Source organism: Fringilla coelebs (assembly GCF_963513975.1).
Source record: "Fringilla coelebs genome assembly, chromosome: 1".
NCBI lineage: Eukaryota > Metazoa > Chordata > Aves > Passeriformes > Fringillidae > Fringilla > Fringilla coelebs.
The window spans coordinates 110337405-110360993 of NC_140028.1; the positions used below are offsets into that span (position 1 = coordinate 110337405).

The 23589-nt window shown below is 36.8% G+C and overlaps 1 protein-coding gene across 1 annotated transcript in view; it reads right to left on the reverse strand.

The window, feature by feature from the left end:
• The window catches only part of NEK11 (NIMA related kinase 11), a gene marked incomplete at both ends in the record, with an annotated part of 77717 nt that overhangs the window by 36208 nt on the left and 17920 nt on the right, over positions 1 to 23589 (reverse strand). The window contains 9 exons of the mRNA XM_084212188.1: positions 3597 to 3732; positions 4596 to 4689; positions 6290 to 6409; positions 10221 to 10306; positions 10807 to 10885; positions 10968 to 11117; positions 17094 to 17220; positions 17684 to 17748; positions 22504 to 22622. Coding sequence (XP_084068314.1) covers positions 3597 to 3732; positions 4596 to 4689; positions 6290 to 6409; positions 10221 to 10306; positions 10807 to 10885; positions 10968 to 11117; positions 17094 to 17220; positions 17684 to 17748; positions 22504 to 22622 — 976 coding nt within the window. The remainder of the gene's footprint in view (positions 1 to 3596; positions 3733 to 4595; positions 4690 to 6289; positions 6410 to 10220; positions 10307 to 10806; positions 10886 to 10967; positions 11118 to 17093; positions 17221 to 17683; positions 17749 to 22503; positions 22623 to 23589) is intronic.

Here is a 23589-nt window from a genome sequence, read left to right on the forward strand (position 1 = left end):
TGATAATTCCATAAACTCCTGGACGCATAAGACAGAGATACCAACATTTTTCAACTAATATTAAACACAACTATAAAACATTTATCTTTCCATAAATATCTCATTAGCAAAAAATATTTTAAGTTTTGTTTTCAAATTAACCAATCTAAAAACTCAATGCAGATTAAAAATATTACACAAAAGACTTGCAAATGAGCTCATTTTCTTCTATTTATAAAGGTTTAGTATTCTAAGGAATATGTTAGTGGTCTAACTAGCTGAAACAATACAATAAAAACATTTACTGTTCCAATGATACAATCAACATGCTTCAGTTACTTACTTAATGTGGCTAACAGTAATCACAGAATTATTAATTAATCACAGGATTAATTTTTTTCTATCTCTTTCTTGGCCGCTCCATTGTCTGTCTTTTTACATATAAGGAGAATATTTGTTTACTTTAGATAGTATGATTAAAGATGCAAAACTGTTCAGAAACTTATAGTACTTTCAGAGAAACAGAAATTTAAAGCACATTTTTAAATCTTCACTATTGCAAGTAATGTTATCCCGCCCACTTCTCTGAAAATCTGCAGTGTGGAGAAAAGTAATAGCCAAACCAAAAGAATCCTTTGTTCTTTTATGCATGCTAGCTGGAGAGACCAAGTCCTAGAACCAGATAATATAAGAACAAATGCTAGATGACCCTGAGAAGAGGAATAACAGAAAATGAGGAAACTCAAAGAACAGAGCTGCGAGTTCAAAACTTAGGGCATTAAAAAACCAAAATAATTATTATGTATTCTGAGGTAAGAGCTAGGAAGCATCTTAAGGAAAGAATAAGGATGGAAGGTCCAGATATGCTAAAAGTGACCAGTATTAAAACAGTATATGAACAGTATAGAAGTTTATAGAGTTTTATACACAGGAGGAGAGAAGTACTAAAGCTGCTAGGCAATAAGGCAATGCATCTTAAAAATTCTAAAGAAACAGTATTTACATTTCCTGAAACATTTCTCTTTTGGAATAAGAATCTGATGATTTCTTATAAGATTGTCAAGAACCTGTACCAGCTGCAAGCAGTCTTGAGGAAGCTTTTCCGTAGTTCAATGAGTTCATCTCCACATCAAAACCACAGGGTCCATTCACATGTTCCAGAAAATAAATGTGCTTGAAGACTAACAAATTGGTCAGCTGTAGGTGATTTCAAAGAACTCTTTCAAATGTCTCTCAAGTGCACAAGGCTACGAGTTAGAATAAAAAATGTTCAGAATATCATTGCTGATTACATAAAATAAACATGGAGAGAAGCTTAAACTTCCCAGGGAAGTCTAAAGCAGTTGAATGCTTTTGCCATTGCTAAATTTTGTCCACTGTTGAGTCCAAAACCCCAAACTGCCATAGTGGGGTTTGTTTATCTAACTACACTGCCTTGTTTTCCCCAACTTTCGGTTAAGTGTAACTACCACTACTGAATCTGACTCAAGATGCCACAGAATTCGAAACTACTCACTGAAGCTAAACCTTAAGCTTTGTATTTGACACCTTCCACAATGACATACAACTGTGATTCATAATTGTTTAGATAATTTTCACTGAAAAAGGAGTGCAAAGTGTTTTATTCTTTATTTCTTTCCTTAATCCTTTAATAGCTTGATCTTTCAATGCTCCAAACACTGCTCTTCTCTTCAGCCCATTTTGCAAATTTTACAAGGACTGCAGGCTATGAGCCACAGACACTCTGAACTTTCCTCCACTCCTGCTGGGTCTGGAGTACTATCCCAGCTGTTCCTCATCAGCTTTTCTTGAGATTTTTTTAGGTCTGCCCTGGTAATTTAAAAGTTGCTCCTGCCTTTTCTCTTCTTTTCAAACATTCTGAGTGATTAGTTGGAACTAGGGAGCTTGGTAGTCTGGTTTTCACTGGCTAACTCATTCTGCTAATGTACTAAAGGTCAGCAAGATTAATTAGCATGTAAGACAACTTGCTAAAACCATTTTATAGCCTTGCTTCTAGTTTTTTTTTTTTCTTTTATTCTTGTATAGCCATTGATCAAGAGCTAAATTCTGTTGAAAAATCAACAGCTGGAACAGTTTCTACATTTTCAAATGCAAAGGTGCAATTAATAACTTAATAATTAGACATGTAGGATATGCATGGTTGCACTGAAATGCTTAAAGAAAAGAAGAGCATGAATACTGAATAGAATAAGAACAAGCTTTGACATCAGCTTCAGGAATAACAAGGTATTCACAAAGCAAAGAAAAGAAACCATGTAATTTCTCTTGCTCATCCATAACTCTTTTTTGTCATGAACCCACCACACTCCTCCATCAGAGATTCTGGCACAAGCAATTAAACATGCATTCAGTTTTGTACAATGGGCTGACCCAGCCTTTGCATCACAGATACAAATGCATCTCATTCCTGTCATTATAGTTTAAAAGCTTAATGACCTCTAAAGGCAGAAAAATCAGTTTCTTTCCTTCCAAGCATGTTGTTCTGTTTCTATTTAGGAGTCTTTGTACGTTTCTCCCAGCCCAGCTCTCACCCACTTTACTGCTTTCTCCTGGTCCTCCCTTTGCACGTTTCCCCACCCTCCCCCCAGGATGTATTTCTAGAAGCTGGGTTCTCTCCTACACAGGTCATCTCTCCTCATGCTGTGAAACAGCAAGCCAACCACATAGACACAAATGAGGGTACATTGAAAGAAAAAAAATAGCCATTTGCTATTAAAAAACCCCAAAACACCTCCACCACAAGCAAACTGATTCTGATGCCATTAATTTAATGACCTATACTTTCACAGATGCACATAAACCGACACTAAAAGGCAACGCTATTAGAGAAAAGTAGACTTCCTACTTTAAAGTATATTGATGCATATTTGCAAGATTTTAATCTGATTAAAAATCTTTCACCATAATAGTGCTCACACAATGATTTTTAAATATATGAGTAAGACACTACTCCAGAACATTGTAGGAAAAAACCATATAAATGTCATCTTAAAAATATTCTCCTCACTGACCACAAGATTTCCTCAGTCTGATGCTTTGCAAAAAGCTTGACTATTTTTTGTCTATAACAGAAAAATACATGTTATATAGTACTTCATATTCTTTAGACAATAGCTAAGTATTTGTGGACAATATAGATAAGAAGAGTTTAAAGATTTTCCATCTGATCCTCTCATTGTTAAAGAAAAGGGCATCGAAGTGTACCAAAGGTGCAAACACTTTGAATTCTTGTACTCCTTTTTTCACTGGAGAGATGAGTTAGGAAATGCTTTTCTAATGCCAATCATTTCATATGTGGAAGGTTGAAGTTATTTCCTTCTAATTCAGCATCTCCTTTGGAGGAAGTACATTCATCTCTATTTCTGCTCACAGGTCACTCAAACTTTAGGAGCACAGACCTCCTGCCATGTAACTTGCTATACATCTGCTGTACATACATTCACCCAGATTAATTTCCTTCTCTCTGCCCCATTTTTTGACAACTTTACAAATCTGACCACTTTTTAAGCTGCAGTTTCCCCACTGCATACGAACTGCAAAGGACAAATCTTTCTTGACAGGAATTTTCATTTTAACATCAGATTTTGAATTCTTACCATGGTCTGTAAGTTCAGACATGCTGAGTTCACTTTTCCCATTCCCTCCTGGTTCATCCTGTCCTGTGGACACATAGTTGTCCATAGTGGCTGGCTGAGAATGAATGAGGTGTTTTGAAGTCTGCTCATCAGGTTCCTTAGTCAAATGATGAAGCAGCATGGAGAAACAGGAACAGAGCTTTCAGCATGATCACAACACAATGGTTGCCCTGATCTACACAATTCCTGGGACATGTATTAGGCAAATGCTAAAATAAAATCCTAACATTTTTGTAAATGATTAGTAGTGAGTCAGCCATAAGAAGAAGCAGGTTTAATTTTTTTTTTCCTCTAGACACAATGGAAAACAGAAACCAGAGGACATGCAAAAGAAAAGACAGACTACAAAGCACACAAAAAATTATTCTGTGATGCATTCCCCAACTATTTCCAAACTGACCCTTTTCTTTCTACAATAGGATGTGGTGCTAGAATTGAACTGGCTCATCTTCTGTTGCAGATTGCTTAAAAGCAAAGGACAACCTACTCTGGGAGTCATTCCAAGGCTTCATTCTTACTAGAAAGCCAGTTGAAGTGTTAATATGCTTAGCCAAATGAAAAGAACCCTCAGCCACACCAAATATAAAATGTTTAAAGGATTACAATTCTAAACATCTTGAAAAGAAATGAATTTTCAACTCAGATGTCATACAGTCTGTAAAAACATTTCAGAGAGCAGATATTTAGATTTAAGGGCAAATTAAGAAAAGGTAACTGAAAAAAATGAAACTGTGCAATGAATGGGGAGCTTGTTGAACCATATCTGAAGAACTGAATGTACTTTGCCTCATCACAGATCAACCAGTTCAGCCAAGCAGCCCAGATTTTGATGCATTTCCCAGTTATTAGTCTCAGAACAGACCTGTGCCTCTAGTGCTAAAGAAACCATGTGGGAAACAGAAAAGTGCTATATACTGGTTGCACAAAAATGAGACCTTCACAACAACAGCCCATACTTACATGTAGGACATTGACATTCAGCTGCTGAAAATTACGGGACCTGAATTCTTGCATTCTTTTGATATTTTCTTGGTATTTTTCTTCTGCCAGCTGCCTGTAAATACAGAACACTTGTATTTAGAATATGATATCAGGGCATGTACAAAGGGATCTTCTAAAAGCAGACGTGGGAAAACAAATTCTGTATTGAGATTTTCATGTTGCCAAATATTCATGGCATCTCCTCAGGTCTTAATGAACACAAAAAGAGATTTCAGACCTTATTTCCAAACCTTACTATATTTTACCTTAACAACTTGCATAACATAATTAAGAAATTATTAGTCCCAGTCTTTTCTAGTTCTTCCAAAGGTCTTAAATGCTCTGGGCTTTATTCTACCATGTAGTGCAGGGACTTTTCAGCCTTGGACAGGCATGCAACATTTGTGTATGAACTCTTCCTCTGGGGGCCACTTGGTAACTGTGGATTTTTGTGTGGAAAAACTTAAGACAGGTGCTACATTAAGCAGTCTTTCCAGCTTCCATTAATACATTCCCTTCCCACCCATCTCTGGATTTGCACTGCTGGAAGCAGATCTCCAGTTTGAGAAGGTATCATTTTTGCATTGTTTCCAACATTTTTAGCCAGAGTCAGCTGATAATGATCTAGAGCTCAATGTTGATCCATTTTAAAGATTCATGACTGAGAACAAGGTCTGAATATTAATGTTGCCTTCATATTACAAAACAAATATATTTCATTTTGGTTTTGGGGAAAGGAAAAAATGTGAAAAACTCATCAGAAAACATAAAAATGCAAGAAAGTAATGATTATGAAAACCAAACTAGAACAATCTTGCAATTAGTATTATTTTCTGATTTCCATTCATTTTTAAAAAGTGAGACAGATTTCCTATTTACAAATTTCATATTAGTACAAGAATCACCTTACCATATTGCTGAAAGTACCATGCAGAAGAGGTGTTAAATTTAATACTTTTTATACAGTGGTTTCAGTTCAAGGAGAGGTTTTTTTTAAATGAGAATCAATTTATGTATGCCACTCAGACACAAGTGCTCTTCAGACATACTTCCCAAAAGGACATGAAGGTTTTCGTTCTTTGCTTCAAATGTGTCATCAAAACAGTATATTCTGGTTTTTATTAAAAAACCCCAAACAAAGCCTTCCAGTTGTTTCTCATATTCCATCAGAAACTGTACCTAGTCTCTTCCAAAACATTTTATTATGCCTCACTTAATGAAAAAACCCATCAATCATAAACACTTTACAACATGTCCATTATCCCCGTTTGATCTTTTGACAAGACTATTTATCCTCTGAGCTATTAATTGCTACTGGAAAACCTCTGAGGCCAAAACAATTGACCAAAGCTGGATTGCAGCTAAATGTCTGACTCCTCAGACTGTGCAATTCTTAACATCAACAGTCATTTAAAACTGCCTCCTATTGTAACACATTTGAAAATCTCTCACATACTTATTTAACCAGAACCATGGTACTTGAAGCACCAGTTTTGGGCTAATGTTGTAAGTTTTTTCCTACATAAATAATCAGTGTGATTTATTGTCTCCCAAGATCCTCACTGACTTTGAGTAGCTGAAGACTCATACTATTTTTATTTCTACCTTGACAATTCTAACTCTCCCATTAGACTGTGGGGTGGGCAAAATGGCATGGCTTGGGCACAACTTACTTCAACTTCTTTGCCTTCTCATCTGCAGCATTTAACTTCCTCAGCCGCATTCGTTCCCGTGGTGTCATTTTCTGAACTTCAGAAAGTTCCTGCAGAGTTTGCAAATGAACTTTCTTCTGCCTGAAATTGAATGCAAGCAAACCCATCTTCATATAAAAATGTAAATATTCAGTATTTTGACTGGATATTGAAACACAGTGACATTTCAAATGGAATAATTAGAAAGTCTCTAGAACTATAGCAGACTAAATAGACTTTAGTTTGGAAAGCAAATGCCTATTTAAATTGAAATATTTAAACTTGGATTTGTGAAGAGGGTGATTCATTTCAGGTGAGGATGGAAAAAGGCAGATTCATCTCCTTAAAAGAATAAATATTGAAGCTCAGTGAAATATTTACCCTGTCGGGCTTCATTATTGGGCATATTCCAAGTACAAAGGCAGTCATTAAATGAGAGCCATAATATGGCTTGTGCACGTTACATTGATTGTTACAAGCTGTCTGGAATAAATGAGAATATTTATGTGTCCTTAATGACAGATATAATTATCATGTTCTCCTCTTGAATTTCTGGTCCTAATCAATAATAAGAGTTCACAGGTAAAATGCTCTCCACAGACCATCTCTGAAAGCTGAGCATGAATTATTGACTCATGTATTTCAGCCGTATTTATCAACCGAGGAGAGCAATATTATTCCTTTATCAGAAAAAGGATACTAATCTCAGATTTTTATCTCACATCCTACAGTAATTAAAACAAAAATCACACCCTAGTTCAAAATGCCTTGGCAGTCTCCTTTCACTTACAATATATATATATATATATATATATATATATATATATATATATATATAAAACAGTGTATTTATAATGCCGAGTATTCATTTCAAATTACTGTTTATGCTCTTATGAGATAAATTCACTTCTGATAATCTAAGAGGCCAGGTTTGTAACCATACAAATTGTAACACTCCTTCTGGACTATCATTTTGAAATCAGGATTTTAATAAATGAGCAGAGAAGATTCATTATGTTTTTCAAATAGTGCAAAGATATGAATATTAGTGTGAAATATGAAAGATTAAGGACAAAGACAAGAAGACTTCAATTATTCATAAGAATGGAACTAACTCTTCAGGTATGAATAATGTAGACATATTTCTTGTCTCCTGTAAAAAACTGTAATTTAAATTAAAAGAATCTCATGGGGGGAAAAAGCAATTTTTCATTCAAGTTGAAACAGAACTTGTACAGCCTTATACTTAAATATTTAAAATTTATTACTTGAGTGAGAATAGATTAAAATAAGCCATCAGAGGCCTTTACTAGAAGAAACTAGGCTCAACCTTCTTGCTTTGAATGCCAAAAAGAATTCCTGGTGAGAAAAAAATGAACATAAATATAAAGTAGTAATGGTTGAGGATAACACCACAGCAAGCAACTGTTTGTACCCTCACTGGGACTAGAGTATTGCTGCAAGACAGCAGATGCGGGGAATTCACCATGTTTAATTTTTTTTCTCCTCCCCTTTTCTGCTCTCTGTCATTTTTCAGGTATTTTTTAGTTAATTTTGCTTACCTCTTTAGATCTGGGATTGCAGGAATTATTTGGCATTTTACTTACCAGTGACAATACTGGCAGCTAATGCTCTCATAAGTACAATGAGAGTCATTATAAGATTATGACTCCTTGCATATTCCAAACACTTGGGCAAAAATAATCACACTGTAGTACAAGTGAGGATAAGTTACAGTAAAGCTTCTCCTGGGATTTTTTCTCTAATTGATGCCCTGAATTTTAAAACTTCAAGATAAATTGACATTCATTGCTTCATGATTTATTGAAACTCCAGACCTCTGCAGAGAAACAGACTCTCTTTCCTTCTAACAGTAGCATAAGAGCATGATGGTTGTAGTTAGAACTACATGCTCTTCCTCTTAGAGACTACAAACTTGATTCTGAAAAAGTATATTTACAGATTCTGGGATTTACATAAATGTCCTTTCCACTTGCTAGCTCTGTCAGAAAATTATGTCCATTTGGAAGGTGATGAGACTCAATACACCCAAGCTAATGGTAATGGATTAGGTACAGAATACAGTACATATTTTACAAAAAATACAAAGTGGTTTTATCAGTCTCCTCTAGAAACATGAGGATATTTGAAGTCTGGGTATATATTCTGCAAATAACAATACTGCTTCCCCGAAGCAGATACAATGGTTTTGGTGCGTATAGAGAATCTGAAATAGTGTTCACAAGAAAAAGGTAAGAATGAAAAGTTTCTTGAAGATTTTCATAATCTATGTTTCAACAAGCATTAAATACTGAATATAACTCATAATTAATATTGATATAGTTATATTAATATGAATACAATATATTAATATTGATATAATTAATATATTTGTGCCATAATATCTGGGAAACATTTCAGTGCCCCAAAACTATTTACAGTTTATCTCTAAGGAGCATCTCTGTAGTTAACTACATGTACTTTGAAAATGAAGGAATCCTCTCACAGTTAATTGAATTAACTTGAATATATATATTTATTGTTTTTCACTGTACATCAAAGCCAGCAAAGTTCAATGAAATATTTACACCAAAGGTTCCTATTGATACCAAAATGGAAAACTTTGGCCTCACAAAAAACCGGACTCATCTGTCAACAAGAGACATTAAGGATAGAAGTGACAAGTAGAAACTCCAAACACAATTTGTACAGATGAGAGCCTACAGGCACACTGACAGCAATTAAACTGTGTGAAATGATGTATAAAAGGTTTTGCTATGCTGAATTCAACTGTCTGTGCTCTGCTCTCTTCCTACCACTGACAGCGAACTACACTTTGTTTGGAAAAGCTGAAAGTGGTCACCTCTCCTGAAGGGAGGCTTGCAAGCTGCAGAACTGGCAGCATCTGTAAAGGGATCACAGCTGCAAAACTGTGGGTTCTGTACAAGAGCAGAGGTCACCAAAAACAGAGGTAAAAGTCCTACTGCCTCAAAGGCACTGCAATTCTGGATTGTTTTAATCTTTATTAAAACAATTATCATTATGCTGTTAGCTAATAATTCAAAACAAGTATGAGAGAGCTGTTAAAATATTGACAGTTATTTAAATGAAACAAGAAACAGGAATGTTCATTGCTTCCTCACAGGATCAGAAACTTCTGATTTTGCTCTTGCTAGCTCCCAACAGAACAAAACCTGCACAGAAAACTCCGGGATGGGGAGCAAAGGGGAGGGCAAGTTGCCCATGAAACTGCAGAGCTAATTTACACAGGCAAAATGAAAATGTCCATGCTGGAATTTGCTTTAAACATTGCAGCATTGTAACTTAATGCAATTATTTAATTCAATATATATTCAATGCCTAAGAGACAGATCATGTGTGAAGACACTGCTGATACAAGAGCCAAGAAACATCACTACTCTTGATTTCTCACTGAAATTACAAGATAAAAATAACAGTATGCTACAGAGGCATTAGCTTAATATTAGTTTAAGTGTGCGTGCTTTCAGTCTGGTGTCATTTAGCAAACATAGCTTTCACATTTAATTTTTAGTAGGTACAGAAACAGCAACACTATAAATGATGATGACCTAACTAAAATGACAGCTTAAACCTTCAAAATTTCAGAACAAATGTCATTATTTACATATCAGTTGGTACTAAATTAACATCAACATATACTGCACATGCAATTTACACAGTCACATAATAAAAATATTTCATCTGCAAATCTTTTTTACTCCCTAAATCTTAATTATGCATCCCCCTAATGGGATTGGTTGCTCTTGTATTTCTAGGGAATAGGCTTGTCTAAACATAAAGCACTGTGAGATTGACACAAATGTTAATGACATTATTTGGCAACACTGTAATTTCATATACTACTGCCCATAAAACTGTTAACAATACTTACACAGCACCAAAAATGGGAGCAGTTTCTTTCTCACAGTTAAGTGCTTTGTCTTTCATGGTAATGTTTGTGAACTTGTACTGTATTTTCTGCAGGGAAATAAAACAGAAGGGGTATCAAGACTCGATGTAAAGTCATTCAGAATCTTCAGCTACTAGCCAATACCATCCTAATATAAAAACTGACTTAGCAGTTTCCTTCCCCACCTTCTCAGAAAGACAAATAATACAGGCAATGAAGCCTGGGCAAAAAGAGCAAAAGGCATTGGTTTTCATTAAAACTATGAGTAACCAGAACAGTTGAGAGATATATGTACCCAGGCCCAAGTGATCTACATTTTTTTATGCATAAATGTCTGGTTTTCTTATTGCTTGTAACATTTAAGAGGGGATACTTTCAGCATATCAAGTGATGGGGGCTTCATTCCTCAGTCATATTTGTACTATAGCTCTCAAAGTCCCCTAGATTAATGCTCCCATCAAGAGCTATCAAATTCTTTTTTCTCACCATGTTTTCCCTGCCTCCATTTTGCTTTTGCAAAATACGTACTCAAACGGCAAGTGTACAGCTACTGCTTTTTCTTACATACCTGTAGCTGTTCATCAATATAAGGGGATTTTAGGATCTCTGCTGCTGCTGGTCTCAATGAAGGATTCTTACTTAACATGCTGAAACATTAAAAACCAAATGTAATAATTAAGCCATTGTCCAAACTTACTAAAAAACGTGCTAAACAAGAAAATAGCATACCTGCATAGCACAGCATTCAGTTTGCTTGGATATGTATCAGGAAGAGAAGGTGTTTCACCTTCCACAATTTTTAACACAACAGACAAAAAGTTCTGTCCAGTAAATGCATGGTTCATACAGCACATCTCATACAAAATGCATCCCAGAGACCTTGAAGAATAAACAAGTGGGAATAGTATGGATTATTCACCAGTCCTAATGGCCATCATAAAAGATCACCAAGTTGAACATTTTAAATACTCTCATAATAATTTCATATAATGACTATTCATAAAAATTTGCACTTCAGCTGAGTTCTGTCTCATGAAAATTTTTTTAAAATAGGGGAGTTGAGTTTTGCAGGCCTTGGAGGATGCTCAGGTCTTTCTCCAGTAAGGGGTACTGAATTGATCAATGCTTGACTTGATCAAGGTCATAGAAAATTCTGATGAGAGCCAGATGCAGGTCGAGGCTCATCAAAGCAACCAGCTTAAATATCTTTGTATTCAATTGTGTTGTTTATAATTTAATCTGTGATTCCAGAAGAAGTAAGAAAATAAAGCATAATGATAAGAAATATGTATGGGAGAACGGATTTCAGGAAAGTGGTATAAAAATCTTTGAAAGCAAATAATGAATCAAATTTCATTTATTCATTTTGATGAAAGGAGTTTTGTTCAATCTGGCAATAAAAGAACAAGAGCAAATAATTTTAAAGATGAAACCCAGGCTCTACGTGCAGTGCAAATTAGGGGGCCTCGACTCACTGGTACTTTTCAAGCAAACATGTGAAAACCATTAGCAGACCATTTTTGCTAAGAACCAGCTAAAGAACAACTGCGGAGGAAAATAAATGGTTGCCTAGGTTTTTTAAAGATTTGACTGTCAAACAGCTTTCAAAATTTCAAAATGAGTAAACAGTAAGACACAGATGATAATCTCTACTTACGATGCATGTTCAGACTCTGAAACAAGATAATTACTACATGAGAAAATACTTAAAGCAAAAAGAACAACAAAAAACCCCTATGCACACAGCATCTGAAAGCATCAAATAAAAATGGAAATCAGCCAGAAAGAAGAAAAAAAGAAGGAAAATCCCAACCTGACAGACTGTACTATAACTTCTTTTTGCAGAATCAATATGTTTTGGAAGCTGCTTGATTCTGGCAGCTAGAAATTGTTTAATGAGCCATTAGGAATACGGGATTTGACACATCAGGGAAGCTGATTTATTCATCTAGTTCAGTATTCTGACTACACCTGAGATGGAGAAAGATTAAAAGAATGTCCAGGGCATTCTGCGGCAGCCAGGCCTATGAATAGGCTATCCAGGGAAAATCCCATCTGTCCCATGAAAGAAAAAAACAGGGAAAAAAAGTAAAGAAAAAGGAAGGAAAAAGAATAAAGTTTCTTTCTGCAGGATTGAGATCTTTGAAATTAAATAAATATCTCCTAAGCTGAGAAATGCTGCCCTGGGTTCCTGAACAAGGCTATTTCTTCCCAAGAGAGCTGCTGAGCTGAAAACACCCCAAGAAATAATAGGCAAGCTTTTGGCTCAAAACTGCATTTCTCAGTTGTGTTTCTACATTTCTGCTCTAAGCGCCTTGTGAGGAGCAGGAGAAAATTGCTTCCCAATTCCCATAAGCAATCCACACATGATCCAAACATATCATTTAATTACTTTTATAATCTTAGCCTGCATAAGTGCCAATGTTATAAAATTCTAAAATGGTCATTAAACCAGCCAGCCAGCACATTTGCTTTGACAACTCCCTATATTCACAAATAGGTTTGACAAAGTTCCCAAAGAGCACATAATTTCAGCAAAACTGTGGCATGACAAGTTCATGTTGAAGCTAGTTATGCTCAATTACATCATAAAATGGATCATCTGGACAGGCTTCAGTGTGTTCTCCCCAGTCTCAACTGACAGACCTCTAACTCCTCCCTCTTAGGAGAAACCACCCTGAGGTTTTCTCGAGGTTTATGTTGCTTACATAAATATTGTCATCCTTTTAACATCTTCTGATCTATTGAAAAAGATGTTACAGTTCTTCAAAGGTTCTAAGATCCAAGTTAGCTTTAAATTCAACTTTAAAAGTCAAATAATGCAAATGCATATACCTCTAAGGCTTATATCTCTTAGTCTGATCATATCAGAAGGTCTCAAGAATTCGTTGGCTTCACAGTCTGTGAGGAATATGTCTCTGAATTTAATTTCCTCAATACTCACTCATCAGCCCTTAAATGAGAACTCCCTGCGCCGTCTTCCTCAGCCCCATCCCCTCAGCCTTCACATTGCTTCATTTTTTGATTTTTACTATTAAGGAAAAAGACAAAATGGGGGAATTGCACAGACAAGCAAGCACAATAAAATGGAAGCCTCAAGACCTGTGGTGTGGGCAGCCCAATTTACCCAAACACAACAGACAGATTATCTGTCAAACTCTGACAGTACTCGATGGAAGAGGGAGTACAATGGATTTACACATGACTGTGACATGGCTTTGTCTCTGCCACAGCACTGGAGGCACGGCGATGTCGCCGAGCCCCAACACCACCAGCGTCACCACAGGCTGTGTGAGGGCAGGAAGGGACACCAGGAGAGCGGCACAGCAGCGCCTCGGGGTCACTCTGTGCTGGCCTGCAGTGACACACACACACCAGGGACTGCCCCTGACCCAGCCTGGCTCTGGGGCTCTCTCTGTCTCGGCTCAGCTCCGACTCTGCTCCGTCTGCCGCACCTACAGCGGGAAGCGCCCATGGGCAGAGGGGATGCTGAACTGCTGGGCTGAGATCAGCTCCCTGGAGAAGCTTCTTGTCTGAAAAGGGGGAAACCCCAGACTGGGTCATCTGCAAAGGTTTTCTCTCATGGCCCAGCCAGTCCAGGCTCAGGGATGCTGGGGAAAACATGGGAGCCAACTTTAATTTGCCTCCTGTGAATTTAGATTTGACGTAAAGCGTGGAATAACAAAGAACTCCAGCCCTGACATTTCAACTGAAGAAAAAACATAAATGCTGCCACTTCTCTGAGACCAGCTGCTGAACTTCCATGAGGAAAAACTCTAAAGGCATGAAGATTTTTCCCCATCTATTGGCCTTGGGCTATAAAGGACAGTACTTCTTACACCAGCTGCTCCACTGTGAATATTCAAGCCAGTTTTGATAGGCCAGTTGCAGAACGTTTCAGTAAACCTGAAAAGTACAGTGTCTCTTTAGAGCACATAAGTAATGCAGCAGAAATTAAGGTCTTTCCAATGAACTGAACTGAACAGTGAGAGGATCACGATAACAAGGTGAGATAGCACTGTCTTTTCCATGGGATATTTTACATTATCTTACGTTTAACATGAGAACACTTGTAAGTCTGAAGATTTGTCTGCAGATTTTTGAGTCCTGCTGGAGATCAGAAAGACAAGTCTGATGAGAGAATGTCACTTCAGCTACATATAGAAGCCTTGGGCAAGTCTTTGGAAGTTCTCAGGGGTCAACAAACAGTGCTGTTTAACATCTCTGTCAGCAACATGGACTTAGGGACTGAGCATTTCTTCAGCAAGTTTGCTGACAAGCTGTGTTGTGGTATGGTCAACATGCTGGAAGGAAGGGCTGTCATCCAGAGGGACCTTGGCAGACTTGAGAGGTGAGCTTGTGCCAGCCTTATGGAGTACAAGGCAAATTGCAAGGTCCTGCACTTAGGTCACGAATACTGACTAGGCAGAGAATAGAAGAGCAAGCCTGAGGAGAAGGACTTGGAGGATGTTGCTTGGTGAAGAGCTCAACGTGACTTGGCAATGTGTGCTAAGAGCCCAGAAAGCCAACCCCATCCGGGCTGCATGACAAGAGTGTGACCAGAAGGCTGAGGAAGGAGATTCTTCCCTCTACTCCACTATTCTGAGACCCCACATGGATACTGCATCCAGCTCTGGGCCCTCAAGATGAGAAGGATGCAGATCTGTTGAGGAAAATCCAGAGGAGATACACAAAGATGATCTGAGGGCTGGAACACCCCTTCCATGGATTCAGGCTGAGAGAGTTGGGTTGCTCAGCCTGCAGAAGAGAAGGCTCCAGGGAGACCTTTGAGCACCTTGGAGCACATGAAGTGATAGAGAGCCAGAGAGAGACTTTTTACAAAGGTGTTTAATCATAGGACAAAGGGTAACAACTTCAGACTGAGAGAGAGTTCAAGGCCAGGCTAGATAGGGCTTTGAGCAACCTCATCTAGGGGAAGGTGTCCCTGCCCACAGCAAGGGAGTTGGAATGATCTTCAAGGGCCCTTCCAACCCAAAGCATTCTATGAGTCTTTGATTCTTCATGAGCAACAGGACCTCCTGCACAGTGGCCCAAGGACTTAATCTCACCTGGAGCCTCCAGGGTGGGCTCCCCTGTAAGCTCAGTGTCCTCTTGTCTTTTGGCCCCTGTTACATGGGGACATTGGGAAAAAAGTCAAATAAAATCATTTTTCAAAGATTAAAAGATGAGAGAACCAATCAAGCACAAGTTCTGATCAGAAGAGTTTCCTGTCTCAACAAAAGAAGGGGTTTGTGGGCTGGGGAAGTACTGAGTCAGGGCACACCTCCTCCTTAGTGCCCCTACAGTGAGGGCCAAGAAGCTCCTGCTGAAGGCAATTTCATCCTCATGTAAGTGCTCTTGGTAATGCTTTGGAAAGATCACAGAAGTCAGAAAGTATAGCAGAAAGCTGGTAGCTACTGCATTTGGGATGGGGTTTTTTTCCTGTGTTTTTGTAAATTTTCAAAGTGTGATCGACACAGGATTTATAAAAGTATTGGACCAAACTCTGATTATGCTTACTCTGTGGATGACCCATATGGATTGACACTAGTAACCACAAAGAGAACTTAAACATGTATTTTACTTTATATTTGCACTGCAATAAAACAAATTATTCCTTACAGTAGAAGAGCACAAAAGGCAGGCTTCCCTGTCTATTCATTTGAAATCTTCTTCCAATATATTTTTATTGACTACATGTATTAACTGATATTTGCTACAGATGAACAAGAGAGAATCTGACATCGAATCCATAGCAGTCAGCTACAAAGGCCATGAGGTGAGATTCCTGACATATCCGTTGACTGCACTGAATATGTCAGCTGTGAAAAATGGTTGCTACCAATTGAAAATATAGATGACTGTTCTCTACTTAAAGAATTATATCCTGCAGCCACAAGTATATTTTGAAAAGGCAGAACTGAGATAAAGCTAGAGTAAATTATCAAGCAATCAAACTATATTTCAGGGGCCAAACGTTTTACAAAGGAACTATCCTGGTTTGAAATAGTTATTAAAAAAATTAATCTTCTGATACACACACCTACAGGAAAAAAAACCCAACAAAACACCTCATAAAAGAAACAAAGCCCCTTAAATAAATTACTATGACAAAATTTAAAAACTCAACACTTTTAACTATCATCTTAAAACATGAGATGCTTTAGGACACACATATAAACAAGCCAGATATTTTCACCATTTCAAAAAAATCATTCTTTGTCTTAGAAGAATTGGAAAAGTACCTGCACACCTAGAAGTTTCCAAAAGTTTTTAGGAGACCTCAGCTCCTAAACTTGATCCTTTAATCATCACCTCAGAAGTCCTGACCTCAAGAATTTGTGCCATCTAAATGCAGAACTAACACTATTCTTTCTACATTTGAGACTCTTCTAAACAGAGTGCTTTTTTGGTTTTGTTCTAACACCGCAGTTATTTTCATTTTAGCTCCATTTCCAAATACTTTCTTGCTTTTAACATTAGCTAATGTTCTTAAATTTAGTTCCTAAGAAGGTCCTTCTGCTATCCTCTCAGCCAGAATCACTCTTTGCTCATCCACCTAAAGTTTCACAGAAAGTTGCTTCTTTCAATTCATCTATCTCAATTCAAGAAAAAAAGAGATGTCCCCCTCCCTAGAAAAACCTGAACTTTGTCTACAATCATCCTGTATCACATCAGAGAATAGACCTGAATCTTATTCTCCTTTAAAGTCTCAGATAACCCAGAATAAAAGCCAACTATATGCTTCTTAACACAAAGGGCAAGGCTTCAGATTGCAACATTTGATCCTAATGTCCTGAAATAGTTTTAGAGGAGATAAATGCCTAATCCAACCAAAATAGCATGGCTACTCACCAAATGTCAGATTTTGTATTGTATCCCTGGTGCTTCAATACTTCTGGACTCATGTAATATGGTGTCCCAGTAAAAGTAGTAGCAAGATCACATGAACCCATCAAAAGACAAGAAACTCCAAAGTCTCCTAAAATATCAGTGGAAACAATAATCTATTAATATAAACATGTGTATACATATAATTTTTTTTTATTGTCGGACATGATAAAGTGACTGTACTCCCAGAAAATTCTGCTAGTATTTAAAAAAATGAGAAAAACTATTTTCTGTAATTCTTCAAAATAAAAAACCACAGAAGCATGATATCACAGAACAATGTGGGTTTGAAGAGGCTTCCCAAGGTCATCTGATTCAAACTCCTGGCTCAAAGTTAAATGGGGCTGCTCAGGTCCAGGCCCAGCCAAGCTTGAAGCATTCTCAAGGCTAGAGATTTCACTGCCTCTCCAGTGTCTGACTGTCAAATAAAGGTTTGACTACAAATCAAAATGCTATTTCAGACATGATTTTCTTTAAATCTCCTTATTGACAAAACGTCTGCTGGACTGTTCTATCACACGAAAATATATCTTTAAAAAGTATGGAAATCTCACCAATTTTAAGAAGATTATCTTTCAAAAATATATTCTTGGCTTTCAAATCCCTGTGAAGTATCCGTCTGGAATAGAAAAGGAAATTCAACCTCACCCAATTGGAATCATTCAGAGTCGTGTATTCAGTATTTCAGGTATTTGAGTCCTTTTCAGAAAGGCCAGCCCACCACTGCTAGAGTCTAACTCTGCCAGTGACAATCCATGGACAGTGGCATTAAGGAGCTTCACAGAGGGGCATTCACAGGCACCCACATGCAGGATGAGAGCGGAAGCAGGATAATAAAAATATACCTGGGGATCCCAGCTGAAGAATAGAGACACAGACACAGCATGAGCTGCAGAGGAAGGGAGAAAGGCAAGTCTTCCTATCTGACTCATCTTAAGAGCATTACATCTTATTTTCTGACAGGAGAATGAGATGCCTCACAAGAGAATAACAGATGAGAGAAACAGCAATAAGAGCTTCTCAAAGCTAAGGGAAGACTCCTACAGAGCAAGCATATTACTTCAAAGGCAAATATGTATATAGCCTAAGCTAGGAGTTCAATTTTTTACAGTAACAGTGTGGAAGATGAAAGAACTTTACAAAGACAAAGATGAAAAGGAAAAGGAACAGAACAATTAGCGTTTAAAGACTTATTTTTTCATCAGAGTTTGAAAAAAATCCATTATAAGCTACACACCATGTAAGGATACACAGAATCCTCTTAATTTTATAAGTCTACATGTGTAACAGTAATTCTGCAGCCCCTTAGGAAAACAAAGTATCTCCGTAGTATACAAAATGTATTTAAATTAATTCTTGTTATAAAGCTTCCAAAAGCATTGTTGCCTATAACCTCACCTAAACTAGAATTCATCCACTTTTGAAATTATTGCTAACACACAGAATTAGTCATCAGCTCTGCTCAGGAGGAGGTTAGAATAGCATTTGGTACATACTGGCTACAGAAATTGTATCTGCATTAGCAAATACAGTAGTCATTCAGCCATTTGGATCATGTAAGGAAAGAAACTGATAATCTAAGATCTTTGAGGGCAGAAAAACCAAATATGGTACTCAAATTCAAATTTTTGAGCAATCCTAGAGTATTATCTCAAATTTGAATTATAAAAGTCTTGGGCAATGACACAATGAAATTATTTCCAAAATTGCTTCTATAGTAAGATTAGAAAATATGCATTCTACAGCACTATTTGAAGACCCAATTTTGTCCAAAATGCATTTGAAAATATGTTTTGCAAGAGGAGAAAAAAATACGCTATTTAATATACTCAGTTCACAAATAGAAAAAAAAAAACCATGAAAAATAATACTAGGCTTCATTGCAGTATGTACAGAGACTGGGCACAGAAAACAAAAATTTCTGTTTTATGGGTGAAGGAAAAGATGGGTGAAGGAAACTGTTTCTTATAGTAATCTTTTTTTACTTCCTTTTCTTTACTTCCTTTACTTCCTTTTCTTTTACTTCCTTTTCGTTCAATTTTTTTGTCCTGCAAGTAATACCCTTCATTAGAAAAATTTGCACATTGGGAAAAATGAAATTTTTATTCAATATTCCTCCACCCATATTTATAAAATATTGTTTATAAATAATTTCTTCTCTATTTGACAACTTCCGTGAACAATACACATACACTCATACAATACATCAGTAAGGAAATTAAACTAGGGTGATATTTATTAATCTTTCATAAGTATGTATATATATGTCTGTATATATACATACACACTTTTACAGAAATCTTGCTGTGTTAATTGAGATTCATAAGGACTTTCCTTACCATTCATCACACAAAGCTTTTAAAAGAATTTGCTTTCACTGAGTTAAATTATTCTTGCACATTGTTGCTGAGAATTGGTGGATTTCAACCTTCTTTTAACAGAATTCCTTTGTAGAAATATAACCACAGCATTTTTGAACCTGAAACTTTACTGAATATATATTATTTTAATAACAGGTATATTGAAGTAAAAGAATGATCCAGAAAGCTTTAAATAGCATATAATTTGAAAAGGAGGTTAAAAAAGATGTTTGGGTCACATTAGTTTGAATTATATTATAATGCTGCTCTAATCTTGCAACATATTGATGAAAATATTATGTATTTCATTTGCATTACCAAAAAATATAAGATGCTTCCATATATTAATATGACAAAGAAATATTTGGGTTTATTTTTTTTCAGCTTTCCATAATAATATCTCTCACTTCAATGCAACTTATTCTCCTACAATATGTCTGAGGATAAACAAGGTACCAGCTGAAATCTTACCTGAAAAGAATTCTTTAATACTAGGAAGAAATTAATATCAAGCCTGCACTGTAAATCTAGTTAAAGAAACAGAGCAACGTTTTTATTGTAGGAAAAGACACCCCTATAAAGGCAACATGAATTAAATGGGCTCCAGCAAAACTTTACTTGGTGGACAGTGTTATTGAATAGTTATTTTGGGTAGAAATGAACACTTGAGGAGAGTTTCAAATCTGGGCTGTAAATATACCCATATCTATGTTCTGTAGAGTTCCTGCTTGCTGGCTCAAAGTCACAAAAGAAACAGGCAAGCCCTGAGCAGTGGGCAGCCTCCTTGAATGAAGCTTTGTCTGCAACAGAATGAGCTGCAAGTGAAGCTGAAGTACATCACTGCTGTGAAATCATGCACAATTAATTTCTCTTCCTCTATCTGAAGAACTCTGCAGAAGAGTAAGAGGCTCTAAGTCTGAACCCTGTATTATCTGCTGTTTGCATAAAGGGTAACCTTATAAAAATCTGTGTTCGTAAATTCTTCATAAAGGTTAGCAAAATGATGGGCAACACAATGGTCAGCCTTATTCAAATTGAGGTTAAATTAATCAATGGCCTCATTGCCTGATTGCTGTGGGATTCATTTTGTGCACTGACATGCAATGGGCTACGTGTACTAGGAGACACTACAGGATGGTTTCATGCTAAAGGTCTCTATCAAGATAAGACCACTGAACTGTGTTATCTCTCTTTTACTTCTCCCTTTTACTCCTCCCTTTCTTTATATCAAAGACAGATAAGGATTGAATCTATTTACTTCTAGATAACTTTGTTTTCAAGTTTCAAATTTCAAAAAAAATTACATTAAGTTTCTAGCATAAGTTTTCAAAAAGTGTGGAACTAAAGTTGTGCAAGAAGGATAAGTGAACAGGCTATGTTTTAAAACCATAAGTAAGTGCTCTGGAAAAAAAAAAAAAAAACCCTTACATCCACAAAATCTGAGTTTTCTTAGGAATGGCATGGGGAAGGATCAACCCACAGGCTGTAAACGCTTCAAGCCTCTAATTCTAGGGAAATGCTTTTTTTGCATTAGAACATAATTCAAAGATATATTAGAGCTTTTTTCCATGTCGGTAGAGAAGAAGTCATGCATGACTCTTCTACACAGAAACAGAGGCTGTTATTATGTTTTAGTATTTCAAATTTCTGTAGGTAGTTTTAAATTCTTTTAAGCCTGATCTTTTCCATTTAATCTACTGTTGGACTCTATACTAATAAGAAAAGTTATATGCATAGAGCCAAATAACACAAAATATAAATAAATACATATAAATAAAAACTGTCGAGTTTAATTATTCTGCATAATGCATCTTCTAAACATGTATGTTAAAGCAAAGATTTTGCCAAAAGGGAACCTTCCAGGGCACCAAAATTTTAATGAAAATTTGATAAATTGAAGTTCAAATGAGGAAAAAAAACCTAAATCACACTGCTAGTTTAGTTAAACTGTCAGGATTTTTATGTCCATTTCCCTCTGTCCTTTTGGCCTGAGGTGAATGCTGAAGAGCACAGCATCCCAAGAGAGTTCTTTTTGTGTCCTCCCATGGCTGGCAGGGCAGCATTTCATGTACAAGCTTTAGATAAATTGGCATTTAGGAACAAAAATGCTCCTGCATCTTGGACAGCAATTCACTCTGCCCTTTTCCCTCTACAGTCTGACACAGGCAAAAAACTCATTAGGCATCCATCAGTTTAGGTCAAACACATCCCACACACTTAACTTCAGTTCAACTCGGGAACGGTTGCTCTTGACAACAGGTGACCTCTCTACCTACTGCTTGGTTTCACCTAAAATTCAGGCAATCAAATTTTTCCCAATCTTTGCAAAAGATGATGCAGAAGGGGACCAGACAGGCATTGTACATGTCCAGCACACTGGCAATAAGGGAAATCTTTACATCATGGCAGTCAGCCTGCCTAAATCACACTGCAGGCAAGAGCTAAATGCATGGAGATGACCAGGTGGACATTCATCGATATACACTGCCCCTGCTCTAACCACGTGTGATCTCCTCATATCTGGATGACCTGCAGTAATTTTTTACATTAATCTTTGATGTGCTGTTAAAAGCGACATATCTTCTCAAAGAATGCATGTACACAACTCCACTGATTTTACTGGGAGTCCATCAAGCATATCTATTGGGTGCTTCACATTAAATACATGCAGGATGGGCTTTTTGACTCCCCTTTAAAAAGATGACTTTGTTTTAACCTTTAATCCATTTTCTTCCAACAATATTGAACTATTTCTACTGTGCTCCATTTTCCATTTGGCTCTGAAAAAAAAAAAGTGCCAAAATGCTGGAAGACATTTACCATTGTCCTGCTAAAAGATGAAATGCACAATGTTCCTGCAGGGTAGATAATTAATTACACTTGAGGTATCTAACATAAACTAACTACAATGTTTGGTGAACAGAACTTTCATTTCTGTTTGAATACCTCCAGCTAGTCAGTAAGTCCATTCACTCCCCTCCCAAGCTAAATTCTCTCATATCACATGACTGTACCTTTCATGCATATAGTTGACTCCGAGTAACAGCTGTATAAACCAGTCTATTACTTGACTTTGAGTGAACATCTTCCCAGAATCTCTGTACTCTTGAATTTTAAAGTCTAGATCTCCACCCTGAAAAATATCACAACATATTTGTACATTTAAGGTAAGTTTTCAAAATGCTATTTCCTTCATTAGAGTACAGGGCCCCACTTCCTTAGGCCTTCAGGCATCCTATCACGTAGGTCTGTAAAATCAACATATGCACATGAATTCTGAAATCTCCCAGCACCAAAAGCATACACAAGTGAGGAACAAAATGGTATCAACCAGTCTGGCTTTGTCATTTTCCCTTAGTGTCACACAATATCACCAAAGTTTCCAACTGTTCTTCCTTTATGTCACCCAACTTGAGCAGGTCACCCCAAACCTTTACAGGCAACACAAAGGAACACACATCTGTTTAGTGCAATTATCTCTGTCATCTAGTCGTCTACCTTTGGAATGGATGGATCATGTTGTAGGAACACTGTTTCTCTGCAAAGATTTATGATGAGAGCCTACACTGACTGCTTGTGACATAGACACTTAGGTAGGTAAAATTAATCTGCCCTGACTGGTCTGAATAAGCTAATTAAATTTGAGAAAAGCATTTCCACTCCAGTCAAACATTGCACACTCAAGCAAGTCTCATTTATTATGCTATAATAACCATGTCAGCATCAAAGCAACCATGTTGTTCTCTTAAGAATTAAAATACAGTCTCTTTAATTATGATACTTTGCCCTCTTTCAAACTTTTGCCAGAAACAAAGCAGATTTAAAGTCTCAAGAATACTTAGCATGTTTTATTGTGATTCTTCATTAAAACAACAATTGATCTTGAAGTAGCACTAGGAATGGAACAATAGGACACGCAGCAGGGAGTTTAAACCAGAAAATATATCCAGAAAAGGACTACTTGAAAACTGTTATCCACATATTTGGAAATACCAGTTGTACAACAACACAATGAAAGAGGATTTTGAGACTTCCAGGACACCCATCATTTTTGCTTAAAAAAAATACAAGTGGTTGTCAGCTGATTGTTTATCCAGTTT